The sequence below is a fragment of the Mercenaria mercenaria genome, chromosome 12 (assembly GCF_021730395.1).
Source record: "Mercenaria mercenaria strain notata chromosome 12, MADL_Memer_1, whole genome shotgun sequence".
NCBI lineage: Eukaryota > Metazoa > Mollusca > Bivalvia > Venerida > Veneridae > Mercenaria > Mercenaria mercenaria.
The window spans coordinates 3,009,696-3,033,815 of record NC_069372.1 but is presented as its reverse complement, the minus strand read 5'-3'; the positions used below and the strand labels follow the sequence as shown (position 1 = coordinate 3,033,815).

Here is a 24,120-nt window from a genome sequence, read left to right as displayed (position 1 = left end):
TGTGATCTATGTCAAAACTTGATCTTATCATTAAGAGCAGTGGTACTCAGGTGGGCGATATAGGGCCATCATGGCCCTCTTGTTCTTGAATACTATAAGAGCTATAGCTTTGAACCTTTGTACTCTAGTTATCATCATTAGCCGAAGAAGTATAACTTTGTCTTGCATTTTGCTTGAATTATTACCCTTTTAAGATCGATTATTTAAAGAATATGTAAAGCTATTGAACTCGCCCTTTTTTGGAGTTGGCGTCCTCATCTGTGATCCACTCGGGGCGTGAGGAAGCCATCCAGCTGGCTTATGGAAGGTTGGTGGTTCTACCCAGGTGCCCGCTCGTGATGAAATAATGCACAGAGGGGTACCTGGGGGTCTTCATCCACCAACAAAAGCTGGAAAGTCTCCATATGGCCTATAGTTAACTTGTGTCAGCGCAAAGTTAAACCCAATAAAAATAAAAATCACCTGTGACCCGATTATGTTTAGCTTTTGTGTGTAGGCAGGTATCTCTGTAACCAATTATAGGAATGGAAAATTGAAAATTCACACACTAATTAATTGTGATAAAATAGGTTCCATAACTCTGTTTGGCTTTTTGTACAAAATTATGCTATTTTTTCGAATTTGCAATTTTCAGTTAAGTTTTTTTTTGTATTGTGAATTGGTATCTCAATTCCCACGAATGGAAATGGGTTGAAACTTCACACACTTGTCCATTGTACTGAACTGACATGCATTGTACTTGTGTCATTGGAAGAAAATGAAAATAGAAGATACATTTAAACAAGTCCTTTTCTTAAACCTGTCAATAGATCTTCATCAAACTTGATTTTGTTCAAATGGGGGTACTTGGCCCCTCTTAGGGGCTGCTAGATGTAAAAATAGAAAAACCTCTCAGTGTTTTTGTCTCATGAACCACAGGACGGATCTTCCTCAAATTTGGTCAGTAACATCATATAAAGGTCCTCTTTGAGATTCGTTCAAACAGGAGTGTTAGGCTACTAGTGCTAAAAATTCAAACACCTTTCATCTCACGAACCACTTGTTGGATCTTTATCAATCTTTGTTTTAAGCATCATCTTAAGGTCCTCCCCATTTTTTTTTCAAATGGGGACACTTTGCCCCTTAAAGGCACCACTACAGCTACAAAAAAAAGACCTTAAAATGACTTCTTCTCATGAACCACTGGATAGAGCTTCATCAAACTTTGTCTGTAGCATGCTTATAAATTTATGTTTAACTTAAATTTCCTCAAATGGAGGCACTTAGCCCCTGTAGACATACTGAGATATCTGTAACTGACTTTTTCTTATGAATCTTCATTAAATATGGTCCATAGCATCCTTGTAAGGACCTATCAGATTTGTTAAAATGGAAGCACTTGACCTGTCTTATGCTTTTTTCTAAACACTTGTTACATTCAAGATTCAGTGTGTCATACATATACGAGGGCCATTCTAAAAATAATGAATATTGTGCTAGAAGTTAGTACACAGCCTTTCTGTACACTTCAAATTTGGTTTATCCCTTCAAAGTAATCGCCCTTGACTTCCACGTACTTCCGCAGTCAAGAAGAGGTGAAAGCTTCCTAGTAGTCTCTCCTTGGTATGGTCTAAGGTAACTGAAAATGCCACTCCCAGGTGATTTATTCAATAAATCTTTGCACACAGTCAGCATCTGTTTCAGCCTTGGAAAGAGGAAAAAGTCATAGGATGTAGATGTGGTAAATAAGCGGGATAACTGATTTGTACCACTATTTCATCTCTCGGAAACTTTTGAAGGATTGCACTTTTATGAGCTGTAGTATTTTACATGGATCAGCTGAAGACCACAAAGACCAGTCTTTGGAGGCATTTATTTGTATTTTCGATCAACAGCTTTTAGTACTTTGTCTCTATATAACTTTCCAGTGACTTTCTGATGGTGTAGGAGTTTTTACAACAGTACCTCTTGAGTTAAAGATGGAATACAAAACCTTTTTGACACTTTTAGTTCTTTTTGCAATCACTGGTCTACGGTCACCTTTTCACAGCCACTGTTGACAACGAAACCTTGTGGCTTATTAAAGTATATCCAGGTCTCATCTCCTGTTAGGAGCTGTGACATTGTGCGATTATCAAAATTTGAGAACTTTTTCTGCGTTTCTTTAGCACTTTTGACCCTATTGGCCTTTTGCTCCTTGTGAGCACCGATTTGTCACAAACCTTTCACAAACCCAAGTGCTTGGTGAGAATCTCATGAGTTCTGCCCATTGACATGCCAAGAAAAGACGCTATCTCGGACACCATGAACCTGGCATCTTTATCTATCAGGCTTCTTACAGCAGCAATTTTCTTTGACGCCACTGCTGTTTTGGACCTGCCAGGATGAGCAATGTCTTTAAAAACTCTCTGACTATTTTTAAAATTACGTACCCATCTGTAGACAGTTTTCTCTGATACTGCAGACTGTATGAAGTAGCTATGCAGTTAACTGTGTATCTGCCTTGCAGGTATTTCTAAAGAACAACGTACTATTATGTATGCTCTAATTTCACATTTTTAGCTCACATGTCACAAAGTGACAAGGTGAGCTTTTGTGATCATGCAGCGTCCGTCGTCCGTCCGTCCGTCTGTGCGTAAACTTCTGCTTGTGACCACTCTGGAGGTCACATTTTTCATGGGATCTTTATGAAAGTTGGTCAGAATGTTCATCTTGATGATATCTAGGTCAAGTTCGAAAATGGGTCACGTATGGTCCAAAATTAGGTCAGTAGGTCTAAAAATAGAAAAACCTTGTGACCTCTCTAGAGGCCATACTTTTCAATGGATCTTCATGAAAGTTGGTCAGATTGTTCACTTTGATGATATCTAGGTCAAGTTCGAAACTGTGTCACGTGCCATCAAAAACTAGGTCATTAGGTCAAATAATAAAAAACCTTGTGACCTCTCTAGACGCCTTATTTTTCATGAGATCTGTATGAGCATAGGTCTGAATGTTCATCTTGATGATATCTAGGTCAAGTTTGAACCTGGGTCACGTGCCTTCAAAAACTAGGTCAGTAGGTCAAATAATAAAAAAACCTTGCAACCTCTTTAGACGCCATAATTTTCATGGGATCTGTATGAAAGTTGGTCTGAATGTTCATCTTCATGATATCTAGTTCAAGTTTGAAACTGGGTTACGTGCCATCAAAAACTAGGTCAGTAGGTCAAATAATAAAAAACCTTGTGACCTCTCTAGAGGCCATATTTTTCATGGGATCTGTATGAAAGTTGGTCTGAATGTTCATCTTGATGATATCTAGGTCAAGTTCGAAACTGGGTCAGCTGCGGTCAAAACTAGGTCAGTAGGTCTAAAAAAAGAAAAACCTTTTGACCTCTCTAGAGGCCATATTTTTCAATGGATCTTCATGAAAATTGGTCTGAGTGTTCAACTTGATGATATCTAGGAAAAGTTTGAAACTGGGTCACGTGCGGTCAAAAACTAGGTCAGTAGGTATAAAAATAGAAAAACCTTGTGACCTCTCTAGAGGCCATATTTTTCATGAGATCTTCATGAAAATTGATGATAATGTTCACCTTGATGATATCTAGGTCAAGTTCAAAACTGGGTCACGTGCTTTCAAAAACTAGGTCATTAGGTCAAATAATAGAAAAACATTGTGACCTCTCTTGAGGCCACATTTTTCAATGGATATTCATGAAAATTGGTCAGAATTTTTATCTTGATATCTAGGTCAAGTTTAAAACTGGGTCACATGAGCTCAAAAAGTAGGTAACTATGTCAAATAATAGAAAAAACGACGTCATACTCAGTTCAAAACTGGGTCATGTGGGGACAGGTGAGCGATTCAGGACTATCATGGTCCTCTTGTTGTTTGCTTTTCATAGCTACATGTATTTTTGCTTAGTGTATATGACTACACCTGATACAAAACTAAACCTATTAAACCGTGTGATAGTTAAGTTTTCAATAAAACTTTGCAGAATTTTAACGGAGTCATCCATGTATATTCTTGTAGAACACAAGTATCTTGCATGTCAAAATTATGTGGTAGCGTGCGATTGTCGTTATAGTCAAAACGACCCTCATACAGTGTCAAACAGTCAATTTCAAGTGAGCGGCCACTGCGGCCCTCTTGTTTTTTGCAGTTTGTAATTGTTTAAAAAAGTTCCACAGATTAGCTATTATCAGTACGGCTATAGTAGGGTCTGTACGACCAGGGTAATATTAAATTCTGTTATACTTCAGGAGGATAAAGAAGCCATGTTTGATGTCTATGACACACTGGAAGGAACACTACAGGTAGCAACTGGAGTCATCACCACACTTAAGGTACTTTCGTAAAACAAAGATATTGCAGGTTTTACTGGACATAAGTTACATTTGTAAAACAAATATAAAAAATTACTTTGCTTACTGTCTGTTGTAAAACAACTCGAAAAGTCTTGTTGCACATAAGATGCTTTTGTAGAATAATTCTAAATTCTTTAATACGTATATTTCTGAAGGTGAGATTATGCCAGATACAGCAGGATACGTTGTAACAGTAGCTTAGTCAGACACAACACTTGCCTCTCACATGTTGGTTCAAAGCCTCTCTTGAGGTGTAGATTCTTTCATGTGAAGAAGCCCTCAAGCTAGTTTATGGAAGGTCAGTGGTTCTACACGGGTGTCCGCTTGTGTCTAAAATAATGCAGGGAGGGGCACATGGGGTCTTCCATCAGCAAAAGCTGGAAAGTCACCCTATGATCTATAACTGTATCTATGTGATGATAAATCCAGCCAAAAAATTATATTAACAGATTGTGTATTTTAGGATTTTTCTGCTTATATTCAGATTCATGAGGAAGCTATGAGAGCAGCACTCAGTCCGGACATGTTGGCCACAGATCTGGCATATTACCTGGTTAGAAAAGGGGTAAGATTAGAGTATAGTGTAACGTTTCTTTGTTTGCTGGCTTTCCAGCATTCCTATTTTTAGCTCACCAGAGCACAAAGTGCTCAAGGTGAGCTATTGTGACTGGTCATTGTCCGGCGTGCGTCGTCCGGCGTGCGTCAACATTTGCCTTGTGAACACTCTAGAGGCCACATTTGTAACCCAATCTTTATGAAACTTGGTCAGAATGTTAGTCTTGATGATCTCTAGGTCAAGTTCGAAACTGGGTCATGTGGGGTCAAAAACTAGGTCAGTAGGTCAAATCAAAGGAAAAGTTTGGTACTAGTACAAAAATGTTCTCTGCAAGTAACTGCCATCTTCCCTACATGAATCAGAGGTGGAGGACGGATGTATTTGCAATGGTTTGTTTTGTCGCCGATATTTGCAAATAATGACACAGACTTACAATATTTAAAGGCACTCGCTGTAGAAACTATCCATCCTTCCTTAGTACAATGGAAGTAAGGAATAACTAGTGAAAGTGTGAAGTGTCCTCAAGGTCAAGTTAGAACAATCACATAAGATATTGGCGGTCAATAATGAGGCTATGTCAGTACTTGCAGTGAAATTAAATTTTCTATTTTTAATGTTGGACATAATAATAAAAGATATATTCATTTGTTCTTGCAGGTACCATTTCGTACAGCACATGGTCTTTCAGGAGGGTGTGTGGCACTTGCTGAAACTAAACGCTGCACTATTGATAAGCTAACATTGGAGGATTTTAAAACTGTTAGGTATAATAACACATTGTGTATTATAATTAGATACATTCTCTTTGGTTAAGGTCTCAAAAGATGGTATCATTTTTAGCTCACCTGAGCACGAAGTGCTCACGGTGAGCTTTTGTGATCGCCCTGTGTCCATCGTCCGTCATCAGTCCGTCGTCCGTCCGTCGTCAACAATTTGACTGTTAACTCTCTAGAGGTCACAATTTTGGTTCAATCTTAATGAAACCTGGTCAGAATGTTACCCTCAATAAAATCTTGGATGAGTTTGATATTGGATCATCTGGGGTCACCGGGTCAAAAGCAAAGGAAAAGCTTGTTAACACTGGAGGTCACAATTTTGGCCCAATCTTAATGGAAATTGGTCAGAATGTTACCCTCAATGAAATCTTGGAAAAGTTTGATATTGGGTCATCTGGGGTTAAAAACTAGGTCACCAGGTCCAATCAAAGGAAAAACTTGTTAACACTCTAGGTGTCACAATTGCGGCCCAATCTTAATGAAACTTGGTCAAAATGTTACCCTTTATTAAATCTTGGGAAAGTTTGATATTGGGTCTTCTGGGGTTAAAAACTAGGTCACCAGGTCAAATCAAAGGAAAAGCTTGTTAACACTCTAGAGGCCACATTTATGACTGTATCTTTATGAAACTTAGTCAGAATGTTTATCTTGATGATCTTTAGGTCAAGTTTGAATCTGGATTATGTGGGGTCAAAAACTAGGTCACCGGGTTAAATCAAAAGGAAAGCTTGTTAACACTGTAGAGGCCACAATTATGACTATATTTTCATGAAGCCTGGTCAGAATGTTACTCATGATGATCTCAAAATCCAGTTTGAATCTGGGTCATGTAGGGTCAAAAACTAGGTCGCTCGCCCGCTTAGCTCAGTAGGTAGAGCGTCGGTCTACAGATCGCGAGGTCGTGAGTTCGATCCTCGGGCGGGGCGTATGTTCTCTGTGACTATTTCATAAACGACATTGTGTCTGAAATCATTAGTCCTCCACCTCTGATTCATGTGGGGAAGTTGGCAGTTACTTGCGGAGAACAGGGTTGTACTGGTACAGAATCCAGGAACACTGGTTAGGTTAACTGCCCGCCGTTACATGACTGAAATACAGTTGAAAAACGGCGTTAAACCCAAAACAAACAAACAAACAAAACAAAAACTAGGTCATCAGGTCAAATCAAAGGAAAAGCTAGTTAATACTCTAGAGGCCACATTTCTGACTGTATCTTCATGAAACTTAGTCAGAATGTTAATCTTGATGATCTTTAGGTCAAGATTGAATCTGGGTCATATGGGATCAAAAACTAGGTCACCAGGTCAATATTTATGACTGTATCTTAATGAAATTTGGTCAGAATGTTAATCATGAGTCATATCATAGGAAAAGATTGTTAACACTGTAGAGGCCACATTTATAACTGTTTCTTCATGAAACTTGGTCAGAATGTGACTCATGATGATCTCCAAGTTCGATTTGAATCTGGGTCATTTAGGGTCAAGAATCTGGTCACCAGGTCAAATCAAAGGAAAAGCTAGTTAACACTCTAGAGGCCACATTTATGACTGTATCTTTATGAAACTTAGTCAGGATGTTAATCTTGATGATCTTTAGGTCAAGTTTGAATCTTGGGTCATGTGGGGTCAAAATCTAGGTCACCGGGTCAGATCAAAGGAAAAGCTTGTTAACACTGTAGAGGCCACATTTATGACCATATCTTAATGACACTTGGTCAGAATGTTAATCATGATAATCTATAGGTCATGTTCAAATCTATAGGTCAAGTTCAAATCTTGGTCTTCATGAAGCATGGTCAGAATGTTACTCCTGATGATCTCAAAGTCCAGTTTGAATCTGGGTCATGTAGGGTCAAAAACTAGGTCACCAGGTCAAATCAAAGGAAAAGCTAGTTAATACTTTAGAGGCCACATTTATGGCTGAATCTTAATGAAACTTGGTCAGAATGTTAATCATGATAATCTATAGGTCATGTTCAAATCTTGGTCAGGTGGAATCAAAAACTAGGTCACCGGGTCAAATCAAAGGAAAAGCTTGTTAACACTCTAGAGGCCACATTTATGACTGTATCTTTATGAAACTTAATCAGAATGTTGATCTTGATGATCTTTAGGTCAAGTTCGAATCTGGGTCATGTAGGATCAAAAACTAGGTCACCGGGTCAAATCAAAGGAAAAGCTTGTTAACACGCTAGAGGCCACATTTCTGACTGTATCTTCATGAAACTTAGTCAGAATGTTAATCTAGATGATCTTTAGGTCAAGTTTGAATCTGGGTCATATGGGATCAAAAACTAGGTCACCAGGTCAAATGAAAGGAAAAGCTAGTTAACACTTTAGAGGCCACATTTATGACCATATCTTAATGAAAATATCTTGATGACCTTTAGGTCAATAGGTCAGGTGAGCGATACAGGGCCTTCATGGCCCTCTTGTTCTTTTTTAATTTTGACGAATATTTTTTAACTGTTGTCAAATTTCTTACAAGTGTTTAATGAAAATTCAGGCATATTATACATTCTTTTTAAAGTAAGTATTTTCCTTTTTAGCTCGACTTTTCGAAGAAAATTTAGAGCTATTGCACTCGCCCCGGCGTCGGCGTCGCCGTTGGGTAAAGTTTTTGATAAAGTCAAATATCTCTGTTATTATCAAAGCTATTGACTTAAAACTTAAAATACTTATTTACTATCAAAGTCTACACCAGGAGAAACAATCCCCATAACTCTGATTTGAATTTTGACAGAATTATGCCCCTTTTTAACTTAGAATTTTTGGTAAATGGTTTTGATAAAGTCAAATATCTCTGTTACTACCAAAGCTATTGGCTTGAAACTTGAAATACTTATTTACTATCAAAGTCTGCACCAGGAGAAACAATTCCCATAACACTGAATTGAATTTTGACAGAATTATGCCCCTTTTTAACTTAGAAATTTTGTTAAAATTTTTGATAAAGTCAAATATCTCTGTTACTATTAAAGCTTTTGACTTGAAACTCAAAATAGTTATTTACTATCAAAATCTACACCAGGAGACACAAGTCCTATTACTCTGGTTTGAATTTTGACAGAATTATGCACTTTTTAACTTAGATTTTTTAGTTAAAGTTTTTGATAAAGTTAAATATCTCTGTTATCATCAAAGCTTTTGACTTGAAACTTAAAATACTTATTTACCATCAAAGTCTACACCAGGAGAAACAATTCTCATAACACTGAATTGAATTTTGACAGAATTATGCCCCTATTTAACTTAGAAATTTTGTTAAAATTGTATTTTAAGTATTTTCCTTTTTAGCTCGACTTTTCGAAGAAAATTTAAAGCTATTGCACTCGCCCCGGCGTCGGCGTCGCCGTTGGTTAAAGTTTTTGATAAAGTCAAATATCTCTGTTGCTATTAAAGCTTTTGACTTGAAACTCAAAATAGTTATTTACTATCAAAATCTACACCAGGAGACACAAGTCCTATTACTCTGATTTGAATTTTGACAGAATCTTGCCCCTTTTAACTTAGATTTTTTGTTAAATTTTTTGATTAAGTCATATATCTCTGTTACTATTAAAGCTTTTGACTTGAAACTCAAAATAGTTATTTACTATCAAAGTCTACATCAGGAGACACAATTCTCGTAACTATAATTTGAATTTTAACAGAGTTATGCCCCTTTTTAACTTGGATTTTTTTTACTGGCAAAGCTCAAATTCAGAGTCAAGCACTGGGATTTTTTTTACTAGCACAGCTCAAATTCAGAGTCAAGCACTGGGAAAAGTCGAGCGCGCTGTCTTACGGACAGCTCTTGTTATACTCACAATCGTTTTATGTTATGACACTGGTGTCCATCTGTCCGTCCGTCCGTTAGCAATTTCTTGTCCGCTCTGTGCAAAGCGCATGTTTTTGGATAGCTTGCTTCAAGGCCAAGGTCACACTTAGGAGTCTGTCATATGACTTTGTTTCGTGTACGCTCTGTAACTCTTGAATTGCTTGAAGGATTTTAAAAAAAACTTGGCACAAATTTTCACCACATCGAGACGACGTGCCGAGCACATGTTTCGGATGGCTCTCTTCAATGTCAAGGTCACACTTAGTGGTAAAGATGCATACTTTTGGGCGTATATTGCTCCGCATTGCGGTGCTCTTGTCTGTTAAATAAGTTATTCTAAACCAACACGTTTCTGTTACCTCCACTTGGTTCTTTAAGACAAGTACAAAAAGAGATAACATTGTGTTATTTGTTATAGATGTTTGGTTGTATTTGTAGTTGCATGTTTGAGAAGGACGTATTAGAGATCTGGAATTATGAGACATCAGTGAGTCAGTACAAGGCCTACGGAGGAACAGCACTGAGCAGTGTGCAGGAACAGATACATAACATGCTCAACTGGCTGAGTGAACTGAGAATCTAAAATACATATGCTCAACTGGTTGAGTGAACTGAGAATCTAAAATACATAATATGCTCAACTGGTTGAGTGAACTGAGAATCTAAAGTACATAATATGCTCAACTGGTTGAGTGAACTGAGAATCTAAAATACATATGCTCAACTGGCTGAGTGAACTGAGAATCTAAAATACATAATATGCTCAACTGGTTGAGTGAACTGAGAATCTAAAGTACATAATATGCTCAACTGGTTGAGTGAACTGAGAATCTAAAGTACATATAATGCTCAACTGGTTGAGTGAACTGAGAATCTAAAGTACATAATATGCTCAACTGGTTGAGTGAACTGAGAATCTAAAATACATAATATGCTCAATTGGTTGAGTGAACTGAGAATCTAATATGCTCAACTGGTTGAGTGAACTGAGAATCTAAAGTACATAATATGCTCAACTGGTTGAGTGAACTGAGAATCTAAAATACATAATATGCTCAACTGGTTGAGTGAACTGAAAATCTGAAATACATAATATGCTCAACTGGTTGAGTGAACTTAAAATCTGAAAGACATAATATGCTCAACTGAGAATCTAAAATCGGCTTGTTCTATACTTCTCATAAATGATGGATTACATTGTTCATACACGAATGAATGAGATATTGATTGCAAAGGAACTACATGTACTTGCATTATGTAATTAAAATGCTTGAGAGAGCAGTGTAATGGACACAAATATTTTTTTTGCCCTTGACCATCTTTGTGGTCCAAAATTTTATTGTGTGCAGTTGTTTGTGTGTAGGTTAAAACATACCAGCCGAAATGTACCCACATGGTAATATTAGGATATACCAGTAATACTCGCTTCTAAATTTTGATATACAATTATCTGTGTATCCAGTTTAGAAAATATTGATGCTCTTGTTTGATATTTTCAGAGTTTAAATTAATTGGTATAGTTTTAAATCACTCGGATAATAGCTCCTACTTTAAGCTGAAAGAATCGGACATGTAGAAATTTCCGCAACCTAAACAAGAATCGGCGCTCATGAAATGCTGTAACCTTATTAAAAACAGCAAATTAATACTTTGTAATACTTTATTTCATTCCAGACCCAGTTCTCTTTAAACTCTTATAAAACATGCTATCAAATTTCGACACTGTTTGTATCTTTTGACTTCTTTTTTAAAAAAAAAAACAAAACAAATGGTACATTTTAGTTAATGTATGTTTTGACTATAATTCCAGTTGTAATTGATTAATATTTTGACAGATCACCTATAGATGTTAAGATGTACTTTCAAGAATGGTCTTCACTCCTGGATATATTTTTGTTTCCTAATCAGACTTCATCTGTTGAAGAACATAGAAATTACACGTTAAAATTATTTAAAGAAGTTCCTCTTCGTAGTCAGTATTTATTTCTAATAGTTATTACCTATTTTATTTGAGGGGGCCTCCGTAGTGGCGTGGTTGGCCCCTGACTTTAAATCACTTGCCCCTCACTGATGTGGTTTGAGCCTCATTCGGGGCGTTGAATTCTTCGTGTGTGGAAGCCATCCAGCTGGCTTACATACGTTCTGTGGTTCTACCCAGGTGCCTGCCCGTGATGAAGTAATGCACGTAGGGGCATCGTCCTCCACCACAAAGCTTGATAATTTTGTCGTCGCGATGTTAAACCCCACAAAAACAAAAATCAATACATTTTTTATTGGTATTTATCTAATAAAACACTTTTAATATTAACATTACCTAGCTGTTTAAATTGTTAACAATGTTGTTCATTTATTGTAAGTTTCTGCAATATAATAAAGGTACCACTCAATTTAATCTTTGTTTTTTTCCCACATTTAAATTTCCAGTTAGTATTTAACAAAGGATTGAAAACTCGTTTCACTGGCAGATATGCACAATTGTATAGCTGGCTGCGTTTTTCTCTGAATTCGGATTGAAACTGACCATATTATGCAAGATTTTGGCATTTAGGTTTCATTGTTTTCTCGTTTGGGGCAAATCCTTTACTTTACCTGGGGACCAAACGCCGCTCTTCATGGAATTACACGCCTCAACACGTGTATCATTGAAGGTTCCATGTTCATCGCCGTTTGAATACACCTGCGGATGTCTCTAAATTACTTTTTGTACTTTTAGCATGTTTAAATGTTGAGTTCTGCTCAACCCGGGGCTAGAGGGCGTGACGATAGCATGCATTTCCACTACCGTCCATGAACAGGCTCATTCAAACCAAGCCTGAAACATTTTCGTTTTTGTCGAGTTGAGCGACTTGTGAAGTTTCCATTTCTCTTTATTTCATTATGCATCCCTAATGTGGAAGCATATAGCCACTGCTTCGTATGTCCGTCCGTACCGCAATTCTTTTCCACAGTGCTGGATTTCAGCAAAACCTCATAGGAAGCTTCACTCCCAAAAGGTGAAGTACCTCATGACTGTCATCATGTTCCGTTTGGATGATTTTTCGTTTGAGTTACTGCCCTTCGATTATTCAACATTAGTATACTATAGTTTCTTGTCTGGAGTATTCCTCAGCAATCACTAGCTTGAATTCAGCTGAACTTAATAGGAAGCTTCACTCTCGGGAGGAGATGCACAGATCCTGTGCATAACTTGTTACTAGGTATGTGCCTAGTCGATGGATTCCATTTTTGTGCTTTTGATGTGCAATGATTATACTTCGAGAAGCGTCCATCGTTTTACCAATATTTTTATGCCCCCGGCATCTACTGATGCGGGAGGCATATAGTGATTGTCCTGTCCGTTCGTTCGTCCGTACGAGGTTAACCAAATGGGACCGTTTCGTCTAGCATCAATACCCCCTACTAGAAGGACTTGATACTAACGCAGATGTAACCTGTGACCATTCCTCATCTTCAGACATCACCTGACATTGACCTTGACCTGGTTTTGAACTTAGGTTGCTTTGTATGGGTCATCTCTTGGTTAACCAAATGGGACCGTTTCGTCTAGCATCAATACCGCTTGGCCCGCCCGCTTAGCTCATTAGGTAAGAGCGTTGGTCTACGGATCGCGGGGTCGCGAGTTCGATCCTCGGGCGGGGCGTATGTTCTCCGTGACTATTTGATAAACGACATTGTGTCTGAAATCATTAGTCCTCCACCTCTGATTCATGTGGGGAAGTTGGCAGTTACTTGCAGAATACAGGTTTGTACTGATACAGAATCCAGGAACACTGGTTAGGTTAACTGCCCGCCGTTATATGACTGAAATACTGTTGAAAAAAACGGCGTTAAACCCAAAACAAACAAACAAAATCAATACCGCTTACAAGAATGAATTGATACTAATACAGATGTAACCTGTGACCATTCCTCATCTTCAAACATCACCTGACCTCAGTTTGACCTTGACCTTGACCTCGTTTTGGAAAATCTATCGACAAGGATGCCACCGGGGACATCAAGCGTTTATTGAACGCAGCTCCTTGTCTTGTTTCAAATAGTCACAGAACTTTTGAAAAAAATAGCCGTTTATAAATGCATGGTGTTTGATTTTACAAAAATAATTATCAAAAATATGTTTGTGCTGGCAGAAACGAGGTCCTAAACATAATCTGTGAAAGTTTTAATCACTTAAGAAAAACATGTTTCATATTAAAATTATGATTGCCTTCCTACTGAATAGATACATTTACCAGTTTGATTCCGTAAAGTCGGTGGCTTGAAATAATGTCCGTACAGATGCCTAGAGGTCATGGGTTCACCCCGTGGCCATATCATCACAAAGACCTGAAAAATGGTACCAGAAACTTGCTTGATGCCGAGTATCTAAAGCAAACTGGAACTTCAATTCTGTCATTCCCTCATGGCGATTTCAATGACTTGCGTATAGCAGGTTTTAACTGGTACAGAATCCAGGAACACTGGTTAGATTTAAATCGTCGTTAAACCAAAATCAGGGGCCTCCGTGGCCTAGTGGTTAAGGTCGCTGACTTCAAATCACTTGCCCCTATCGATGTGGGTTTGAGCCTCACTCGGGGCGTGAATTCTTCATGTGAGGAAGCCATCCAGCTGGTTCTACCCAGGTGTCCGCTCGTGTTGAAATAATGCACGGAAGGGCACCTGGGGTCTTCCTCCACCATCAAAGCTACAAAGTCGCCATATGCCCTATAATTTTGTCGGTGCGACGTTAAACCCAACAAAAATAAATAAACCAAAAACAAACAAATAGTTAATAATACTTTAAATTCATTCCGCGTTCTTTATATGTTCTTATAGAAAAAAGGCTATCAAACTTTAATCTTTTGGGTTCATTTTGACTTTTATTTTCAGTACATTTGCATCTGTGACTTATGTAAGGAGTCATAAAATAATATGTAATAATTGGGGGTGGGGGTGCGATTAAAGAGTAAAAAATTCTATGTATATTTTAAGTGTAAATTACAACAGAGAACAGATAATTAAAGTGAAAGACTTCTAGCTCGTCTGTCACGTAGTGACAGGGTGAGCTTTGGTGATCGCATTTTGTCCGTCGTCCGTCCGTCTGTCGTCCGTTCATATTTTTGCAATTAATTTTAATCAAACTTGCACATAACTTGTATTAGCATAATATCTCGTTTCTTTCGAATGGCCAGATCCCATCATGGGTTCCAGAATTATGGTGTCATAAATGGCCATAATTTGCTATTTTTGGCTTCTGAACACGATAGAGATCACATATTGCTATCAGTTTTAAACAGACTTGCTCACAACTTGTATTTGCATAATTTATCGGTTTCTGTCGAGAACTGACCAGGTCCCATCATGGGTTCCAGAGATACGGCCCCTTAAAGAGTTAAAATTTGCTATCTTTGGCTTGTGAACGTGATAGAGACCATATTTTGCAATCAACAGTGTAATATCTAAACTCTGTTTGAAAATTAGCCTGTTCCAATCATGGGTTCCAGAGTTATGGCCCATTAAAGGGCCAAAAATTGCTTTTTTTTTGTTTTTTTTTCTTCTTCTTCTTTTGCAGCCATATAGACTTCATTTTTGGTTTGATTTGATAAAAACTTTCAAAATATCTTCAGGAACAATAAATTTTAGATTCCATGATGACTCTGTCAGATCCAGAGTGGTAAGAATTATTGTCTGCATGAATTATCTGATGAATTTTTATCCTGGTCATCATAAGTAGCATCAAAACCTAGGTCACCAGGTCAAATCAAAGAATAAGCTTGTTCGCACCCAAGAGGCCTCGTGTTTTTGGTCAGAATATTTGTCTTCATGAAATCACTAGGTAAAGCATGTTTACATTTTTATTGTATGTTACTCAGGTGAGCGACCTATGGCCATCTTGGCCCTCTTGTTAAAATAACGAAGGCTCTGTTTTCCGGTATTATTTTATTTATCGACTGACGAGCGATTTTGAAAAAAAAAGTCATTATCAAAGTCAAAAACGTTTTAAGTCAGCAGTCATCTAAAAGGATCTGTAGAAATGCAGAATTTTAGGCATATTTCGGGTATTCCAACTTAAAATCAGAAATCCAAGAATGTATGTACAATTAAGCAAATACTGTAGAAATAGACTTATATGAACGATCTTTGAAAAGTGATGTGTGTTGAGATACAATTAGACATAACGTTTTATCAGTTACAGTATATTGTATGTCACTAGGTCAGTGTTTCTACGAATAAGTTAACAACAGACGTGAGAATGCGAGTGACACTTTCCTGTCGAAGATCGAGCATCTTTTCTGATGATTTTGCTTGTTGCTACGTCATTCATTCATTTAACACCATCACACTTCTCCTTCAATCACTTTGTGATTAAAGGAGGCTTATAGTAATCACACTGTCTCTTAGCTTGTCTGTCAGGTATACTTCATGTCTCTGCTATAAGTTTTAAAAGTGGTGTACAGTAGAAGGATGAAATAGTAACCAGGCAATAAGTCAACAATAGAAATAGACAACAGTAAAATGGTTTGGTGCAGCATATACTTCTGTCGTCAAAGCATATAAAACGCAAAACTTTTGTTCGCTAAACTGCATAAAAAATTTATGCAAAATTTTAAAGCAGTATTTTCGAAAATGGGACATCCTTCTCTTATCACATTCTGCCTTTGCAGCCAGTGTAGATCATGCTCAAACTGCATATCCGTGCAGTCTGATCATGATCTGCACTGTTTGCCATTCAGTCAGTATTATTTTTGGTAAGCACCCCTTTTACCAGTTAATGGTACTCTCTAAATTGAAAGATGGACCAAGTTATTATAGAAATATAACAGGGAAAGGATTTTAAAAGTAAAAGGAAAATGTTCTGCCCAGTGAGATGACACAGTCATTTGTATTGCAGTGTGCACCTGATGACGATGTTAATGAGCCTGAACTTTGAAGATCTACGACTAAAATTTGAGAGCAGGTGCTTGTTGCTTTTAAATACAGAAACATACTATATAACTGTCCAATTGTAGCTTATCAGTACAGAACCGCGCTATGAAATTTCCCATAACATGTCATGCCGTGAATTCCCAGTCCAATATTACCACTTTAGATTTTCGCAGTGGCGAACTGTGGCAAGTCTATATCTGCATGTAGTTTTCGTGTGGCTATCGGTATGTAACATTACCGTATTCGCATTGACCGTTAATTATAGGCTATAGCATTTATTTTATCCATCGGTATTCAACAAATTAGAAGAGTTAAAACCCCACCAATACATAGTGGTCCACTTTTTCTTCCCGCATGAACTGTGCAAAATGTTCTGGTAATACTGGTATCATACAACTATTGTACAAGATGACAGGCGGACAAGCTAAGCCCTGTTTTCATAACTTCATTTGCAAACTTATTCAGTCATTCTCTTCTCAGTATAGTTTTATTAAAATAGAATAATTAATATCTTACACTGTATATAGAAACATAGTGTGGTCTAACCTCACCTTAATACATGGAAGTACCGTGCATACTACTACATTAATTGAATGATATATTTAGTAATACATTGCCTTAGCTTTATATCTGTTACTGTCAAACTGTAATAAGATACTTGTTATTTCTCATTTTTTTCGATACAAAAAATGTATAATTACAATTATGGAACAATCTGACTGAAGTACTTGATCTTGAAAACTAAGATCCACGAATGACCCATTCTCATTCATCTTCTGTATATTTTTGATTTTTCAAGAATTGCTATTTTAATTTTCGCAAATCTATTGTTTTATTTTAACCAATCAGACGACTTGTTCGAATGTCAAAGATTAAGAAAAATGTGCAGGCAGTCAGCGACTCGAACCCGGGTCCCGTCGCTTACAGAGCAAGTGTTCTACCGACAGAGCCTAACGCTTTACCGACAAAGCTAACCGGTTATCTGAACCTTTACGTCATAAAAATGTAAATATCAAAAACCAAGTCTAAATATAGATTTTTTAATCTTCAAAAAGTTGTTAGTAAGCCTTCTGATTGGCTAGCGGATTGGTCGTCAGAACGGACTGCCAATAGCATGTCTTCAGATCTTAAGTATAGCGTAATAGGAGATGTACTTTAGTCAGATAGCATCATGGAAATACAAAAGGTTACAGTTAGTTTATTGTGTGCCTTTAAGGTAACTTGACAATAGCCTCTACAGACCTTGACATTTTATAGGGAAAATTACAAATATATATAACTCTCAAAGTTAGAACTGAAGCTCAAACAAGAGCTGGCACTATCAGTGACAATCGCCCCCGAGGTTTGCCCAAGAATGCTACAGTTCGATGCGCAAAATATGCCAGAATAGTTTAGGTATGACTCATTTTTCGACCAGAAAATTAATTTCTCTGAAGGTAAAGTTGACCTTAGAGCTAGGGTCTTGGTCTTGAGTATTTATGCCAAGTTGTTTCAAAATCCCCTCAGCGATAAAAGAGTTATCTATTAAGATATGACTTCTAAATATGACCTTGACCTTGGAGTAAGGAACCAGGCCCCGATTTCACGAAAAAAAAACTTAAATAATTACTTAGTTAAGTCTGTTATTTCAAAATTATGTTATTGCTTAATTTATTGTTATTTCATGTTGATTTTTTCTATTACAATGTGTTTGTATCTAAATTATACTATGGTTAGTGGTTTTTGTCTGCAGTACTTATTTCAGTCAAGCAAATATCACATTTCTACTTAAGCACGATATAACGAACTTAAGTATTTTCTTTAGTATGTTTCTAATTTTTATACTTCGTTTTCTTTATAATTCAGAATTGTTGTATTTTAATTTATGAAATAGTAATATACGGTTCTGTTATAGCTGAAAAAAGTCAACATTAAAGACACATAAAGAGCAAATGCAGGCATTTGAAATAACAGACTTAGCTAAGTAATTACTTAAGTTATTACTTAGTTAAGTCTTTTATATTTTAAAATCGTGTTATTACTTAAGTAATTATTATTAAAAGTTGATTTTTTTTTCTGTAACAATGTATTTATAGCTAAAATACACTATGGCTAGTAGTATTTTTCTGCAGTACTTACTTTTGCCACACAAATATGATACTTCTCTTTAAGCACGATATAATGAACTTAAGTATTAGCTTAAGTATATTTCTTTTTTCTATACTTCGTTTTCTGTAAAATTCAGAATTATTGTGTTTTGATCTATAAAAGAGACATATACGGTTCTGTTATGGATGAAAAAAACAATATTGAAGACGCATAAAGGACAGAAACAATTATTTGAAATAACAGTTTTTTCGTGAAATTGGGGCCAGCCAGGGTCTTGCGCGTGAAACATTGCCTGATTATGGTTACCATTTATGCCAAAATATTTCAAAATCCCTCCATGGATGGCATTTGAGCACTAAGTCCGACCTTGAAGCTAGGGTTCTCATTTTGATAAACATTTATGCTTAGTACCTTTAAAACCTCTTGATGAATAGCAAAGTTACGATCAGGACACGAAACAAACCCTATTTATGTTTGACTTCTAAGTGTGACCTTGTCCTTGTAGATAGGGGTCTGAGTGTTTCACATGAAACGTCGTCTCATTAAGTTAATATTTATGCCACACTATTTCAAAATTCCTTCACGGATAACAGAATGAATTTTACAAAGTTACGGTCGGACGGACGGGCATTGCGATTTTAATATGGCCACCTTCGGGGGGCATTAAAATCAAAGAACATACTGTAGTCTAAATAAAAAGTTTTTTGCTGAAACATCTTTAAAGAATGTAAGGATGTTATTATTAAATAAAAACCTAAAATTATCAACTGCTTTTGTAAAATTCTTGAAATAGATATATACCTAATCACTTAATAACAACATAATATATTAGGCCCTAACAAATCTGAAAAAAAAATCCCTCGGAAGCAACGAGGACAAAACAAATAGTAAATATTGCAGACTCGATTTGATTGAGACCGCATTAGCTCTAGTTGGTTTAATTTGTACGCTAGTCAGCAGTGTACATGTATTTAGATAATTTACAACCATGCTTTGCACGGAATGTCACGGATCAGAGGGATAGACTTGCTATATTCATCACTACAACCCGGCAAACTCACTCCAGGAGAACTACGTTCCAACGTAAGTCAAGTCTCATCTATTTCATGTGACATATCTCAACGACAATGTTACGGTGTCGCTTCGTATGACCTTGTTGATTCATTTATTATGTGCAATAAAGCATTGATTCTATGTTTTCATAACTGAAAAGATGAGTTTTATGTGTGGAAGCAATATTAGCTATTTGCAGAATTTTGAAAGATAAAACGAACTAGCTACAAATAAACTTATGTAAGCTACATAAATGTTGCAAGGCCGCAACGATAACGGACAATATGTGATAACGTCTCACGTACAGTGTTGCAAAGTCTCCGCATCATAATTACCATTTGAACTTCGAAAATTCATATTTACATTTTATCTTTACGTTGGGAACATTTCTTAGACACTTTCATAAATGACTGGATGACGTCTTAGCAAGGTACAACAATTCAATCAGTATGACAAATGTATTTGAGCCACGCCATGAGAAAACCAACATAGTACGTCTGCGACCAGCATGGATTTAGACCAGCCTGCGCATCAGCCCAGTCTGGTCAGAATCGATGCTGTTCGCTGTCAAAGCATATTGTCCATTGATCCATGCTGGTCGCAAACCCACTATGTTGGTTTTCTCATGGTGCGGCTCAATTGCCGTTATCATTTTACACATAATAGTCTTACGCAGGCTGGTGTAAAAGCATTTGAATTGGATGCATACAATTATATACAATTTCAGCAAGAAAATTAAAACGTAAGTTAATGCTCCACAATTATACCATGGACTGTTGTAAGCATTGTTGGTGACAGTGGTGTTCAGCTGAACCATTTAAAAACTTAAAAAACTGTATACATGTTATTCATTTCAATGTTTACATTTTACGTTAAAAGTGGGTCGAAAACATGTAACGTTTTAATACTTGGAAGAACATTACAATTTAATACAATTATTGCATTTCTTTCTTCCTTGTCCTCTTTAAACACACGCATTTCCTGAAAATTTCGTTATTTCGCATTGTTTTCATCTCCAAATTTCCCTTTCAAATTCACGAAACTTTTGTTTTACTACGAAACGCCATACTTATGCAGTTTATTGCAAATATAAGCATTTATTTTAATCTCAGACAAATTTGCATTTTACTGTGTCCTTTTCTAAAAAACAATAACTTGCTTTTCAACAATCTCATTAAATCATTAGCTATCTATGTTCGCAGTGACTCGAGTATTTATACCTGATAATTGTACTAGGTCTGTTTAATCCCTTTGCTTTTTTAAAACTCACAATTAACTTAATGAGATATTTTTATTTTTGTCTTTTAAATTTTCCCTTATTTCTTGCGAAAAGATTTTGTTTTGTTACAACAGATTCCTTTAAAAATGATGATCTTCTTTTAGAGTTAATGTATGATCTGCAAAATCTATAATAGAATTTAGTATGAATTATACAAAAATCACTAAAATTGGCATTGTATATTCTGTGCGCCCATAGTAAGTTATAACGTGAGGGCCAATGGTCGCTGACTTCGAATCACTATGCGTTTGAAATTAAGCTTTGAATATGGGATTTTCATGTCAGAAAGCCATCCAGTACGCTTGCAGTAGGTCGTTTGCTCTACCAAGATGCCCGTCCGTATATAAAATAATGTTCGGTGGGCACCTAGGGCCTTCCATCACCATGAACCTTAATATCTTTTATCAGAGTGACGAAAACGCTTCATTTATGTTACTAAACCGGCTCAAAATAGCTTATACTATTCGTTCACACTTATCAAATAGTTCGTGTTCACGTAAGAACACGTAATAACTGATACATGCGTATGCAGTTAATCAATACTGTATAAATTTTTTCGGAAATAGTTTAAAGCAATGAAAGAGAAATAACTTGCAGGGACAGTACTCTTGAATATCAGATTATAATTGCTTGTGAATAGAGGTGAAATAACTCCTGCAGATCCGGTTTATAATTGCCTGCTATTGGACGGGAAATAAAATTCCCCGTTCAACAGATTATAATCTGCTTGTTAAATGCATATCAGATTAAGATGATTTTAGTATCGGATTTTAATTGATTTTGTCAGAGAAGTTTACTTGCATATTAGCCGATGGTCTAGTGGTAACACGTTTGACTGTCAACCCAGGCGTCGGATGTTCGAATCCCGGTCCAGGAACTGGGAATTTCTGAGATGCTCTTGTGTGTCTCCCACCTAACTAGAGGCCTTTACTGGTTCTTCCAAGGAAAGACGGCTCCGCGTATATAGGTGCTATACACCGGGCATATTAAAGAACCAAACTGTCTATTCGAAAAGAGCTAGGTTAAGTTAGCCGGCCACGTCTGTATCTGCGGGGATTTTTATTTGACATGCTGGGAACACAGCGCTACCTTTTGAATTGGGAATCTTCACGTTGTTCTGCACAAAATTGGGAAAGAGTACAAAATGAATAATTAATTTTGCAAGAGCTTAACGTCTTAAAATGATTCCATTTCAATACCAGATTCTATCACTGGATATCAGAAGTATTTAATATTGGCTATTTAGATGATTTTTTGAGTACTTTTTGCTTTTTAACAATTTTTGGACGGGCAATTCATTGGGAATTTTCTTCAACTAATCGGGAAAACGCATACTTTTTTTGTAATTGGAACTAGCAAAGAATCCCTGATCTGAAAAGTTCTATCTGTCTGTTCTGGGGACTTTATCTCACTCTGTCCCACAGGTCAGATCGCTCTGTGTCTGTACTAGTAGAGGGTGATTTTGCGCCCTGTGTGGAAGCAGTTGCTGTCAAGCGCATTTGAACGTGTTTATCATGAAAAGGGCGCTGTATTAATCTGATATGATAATAGTATAATAATTGTTTTCTAGTGGAAGGGAAATAACCCATGCATGTGAGGTTATAATTGCCCTTCATTGGAAGGGAAATAACATCTGCAGATATTTCAATTGCTTGCCAGTGGAAGGGAAATAACCCCTGCCTGTCAGATTGTAATTACCAGTAAAAAGAAAATAAAATTTCCTAGTACATTTGATTATGACTTCCTGCTAGTAGAATGGAAATAACTCTTTCTTACACCAGATAATAAATGCTTGCAAGCATAACGTTTCTTTTGTTCATATTAGAATGTTGGTTAGTATTCAAAGTAATAACACCTTGTACATGAGAGGTGGAAGGGAAATAGGTTGCGCATCAGGAAAGTTACTCTTGAATATTAAATTATAATGGCTTGCTATTGGAAGGAAAATGACTCTTAGATATCAGGTTATAGAGACTTGCTAGAGGAAGTGAAATAACTCTTAGATATTAGGTTATAGAAACTTTCTAGATAAAGGGAAAATACATCTTAGGTATCAACTTTTAGATATCAAGTTATTGAGACTTGCAAGAGAAAGGGAAATAACTTAGGTATCAGGTTATAGAGACTTGCTAGAGAAAGTATATAAGGGAAAAACTCTTAAATATTAAATTATAATGGCTTGCTACTGGAAGGAAAATGACTCTTAAATAGGTTATAGAGACTCGAAGCCCGCCCGCTTAGCTCAGTAGGTAGTGTGTTGGTCTACGGGGGGTCTTGATTTCGATCATTAGGCGGGGCGTATGTTCTTCGGGACTTCTTGATAAACGATATTGTTAAGTTAACTGCCCGCCGTTATATGACTGAAATACTACTATTGAAAAACGGCTTTAAACCCAAATCAAATAAAACAAAAAGCGACTTGTTAGAGGAAGGGAAATAACTCTTAGATATCAGGTTATAGAGACTTGCTAGATGAAGGGAAATACATCTTAGGTATCAGGTTATTGAGACTTAATAGAGGAAGGGAAATAACTCTTAGATACTTAGATATCAAGTTATGGAGACTTGCTAGAGAAAGAGAAATAACTTAGGTATCAGGTTATAGAGACTTGCTTGAGCAAGAAAAATAACTCTTTAAATAACTCTTTCATAACAGATTATGCCGTAAAAGCTTGCTAAAGGAAGGGAAATAAGTCTTGCATACCAAAATGGTATATAAGATATGGTGAAGATAGTTTGCTTGTTCAAAGGAGCTAACTCTCGCATATGAATTAAAATGAATTTCCTGTTGAAGGAAAATAGCTGTTGCATACAAGGTTTTAAAGGTTTGCTAGTGGAAGAGAATAACTCATGTTCACCCGCTTATAACTGCTTGTAAGATATGTTTACTCTGTGTTCACATTATCAGAATACTGGTTAGTATTCAAAGTGTAATTTACATATTTCATGACTGAGCATAGTAATCTAAGCAAATTTAGTGTGGAACTTGATTTGTATGATGATGAATCAATTTAAGTGATAAAATTTAAGGAAATCGGCTGCAAATGATATCAAATATAAGTCGCTAAATGTGGCTTGACAATTCTTTTCTAATGTCTTTTTTTTTTGTTGACAATTTAAACATTTTGTCAGAAGTTACAGTGTTATTATTTGTTTCATGAAGATATTTTTGAGATACGAGTAAACACTTGAGCTTTAAACTCTCCTTATCAGTAATGGGTGCACATTATGTCAACAACTTTGTACAAATAAATAGAATTGTCCTATATTTATTGCCGTGTTGCCGTGTAACTGATAACACGATT

General features: G+C 36.6%; 1 protein-coding gene across 1 annotated transcript in view; it reads left to right on the top strand.

Annotated features, from left to right (window-relative positions):
• The window catches only part of LOC123533981 (argininosuccinate lyase-like), a 57,874-nt gene extending 47,148 nt beyond the window's left edge, over nucleotides 1–10,726 (top strand). The window contains exons 12-15 of the mRNA XM_045315993.2: nucleotides 4,231–4,314; nucleotides 4,820–4,900; nucleotides 5,549–5,655; nucleotides 9,928–10,726. Of these exons, the coding sequence (XP_045171928.2) occupies nucleotides 4,231–4,314; nucleotides 4,820–4,900; nucleotides 5,549–5,655; nucleotides 9,928–10,072 (417 nt within the window). The 3' untranslated portion in view covers nucleotides 10,073–10,726. The remainder of the gene's footprint in view (nucleotides 1–4,230; nucleotides 4,315–4,819; nucleotides 4,901–5,548; nucleotides 5,656–9,927) is intronic.
• The last annotated feature ends 13,394 nt before the right edge of the window (nucleotides 10,727–24,120 follow it).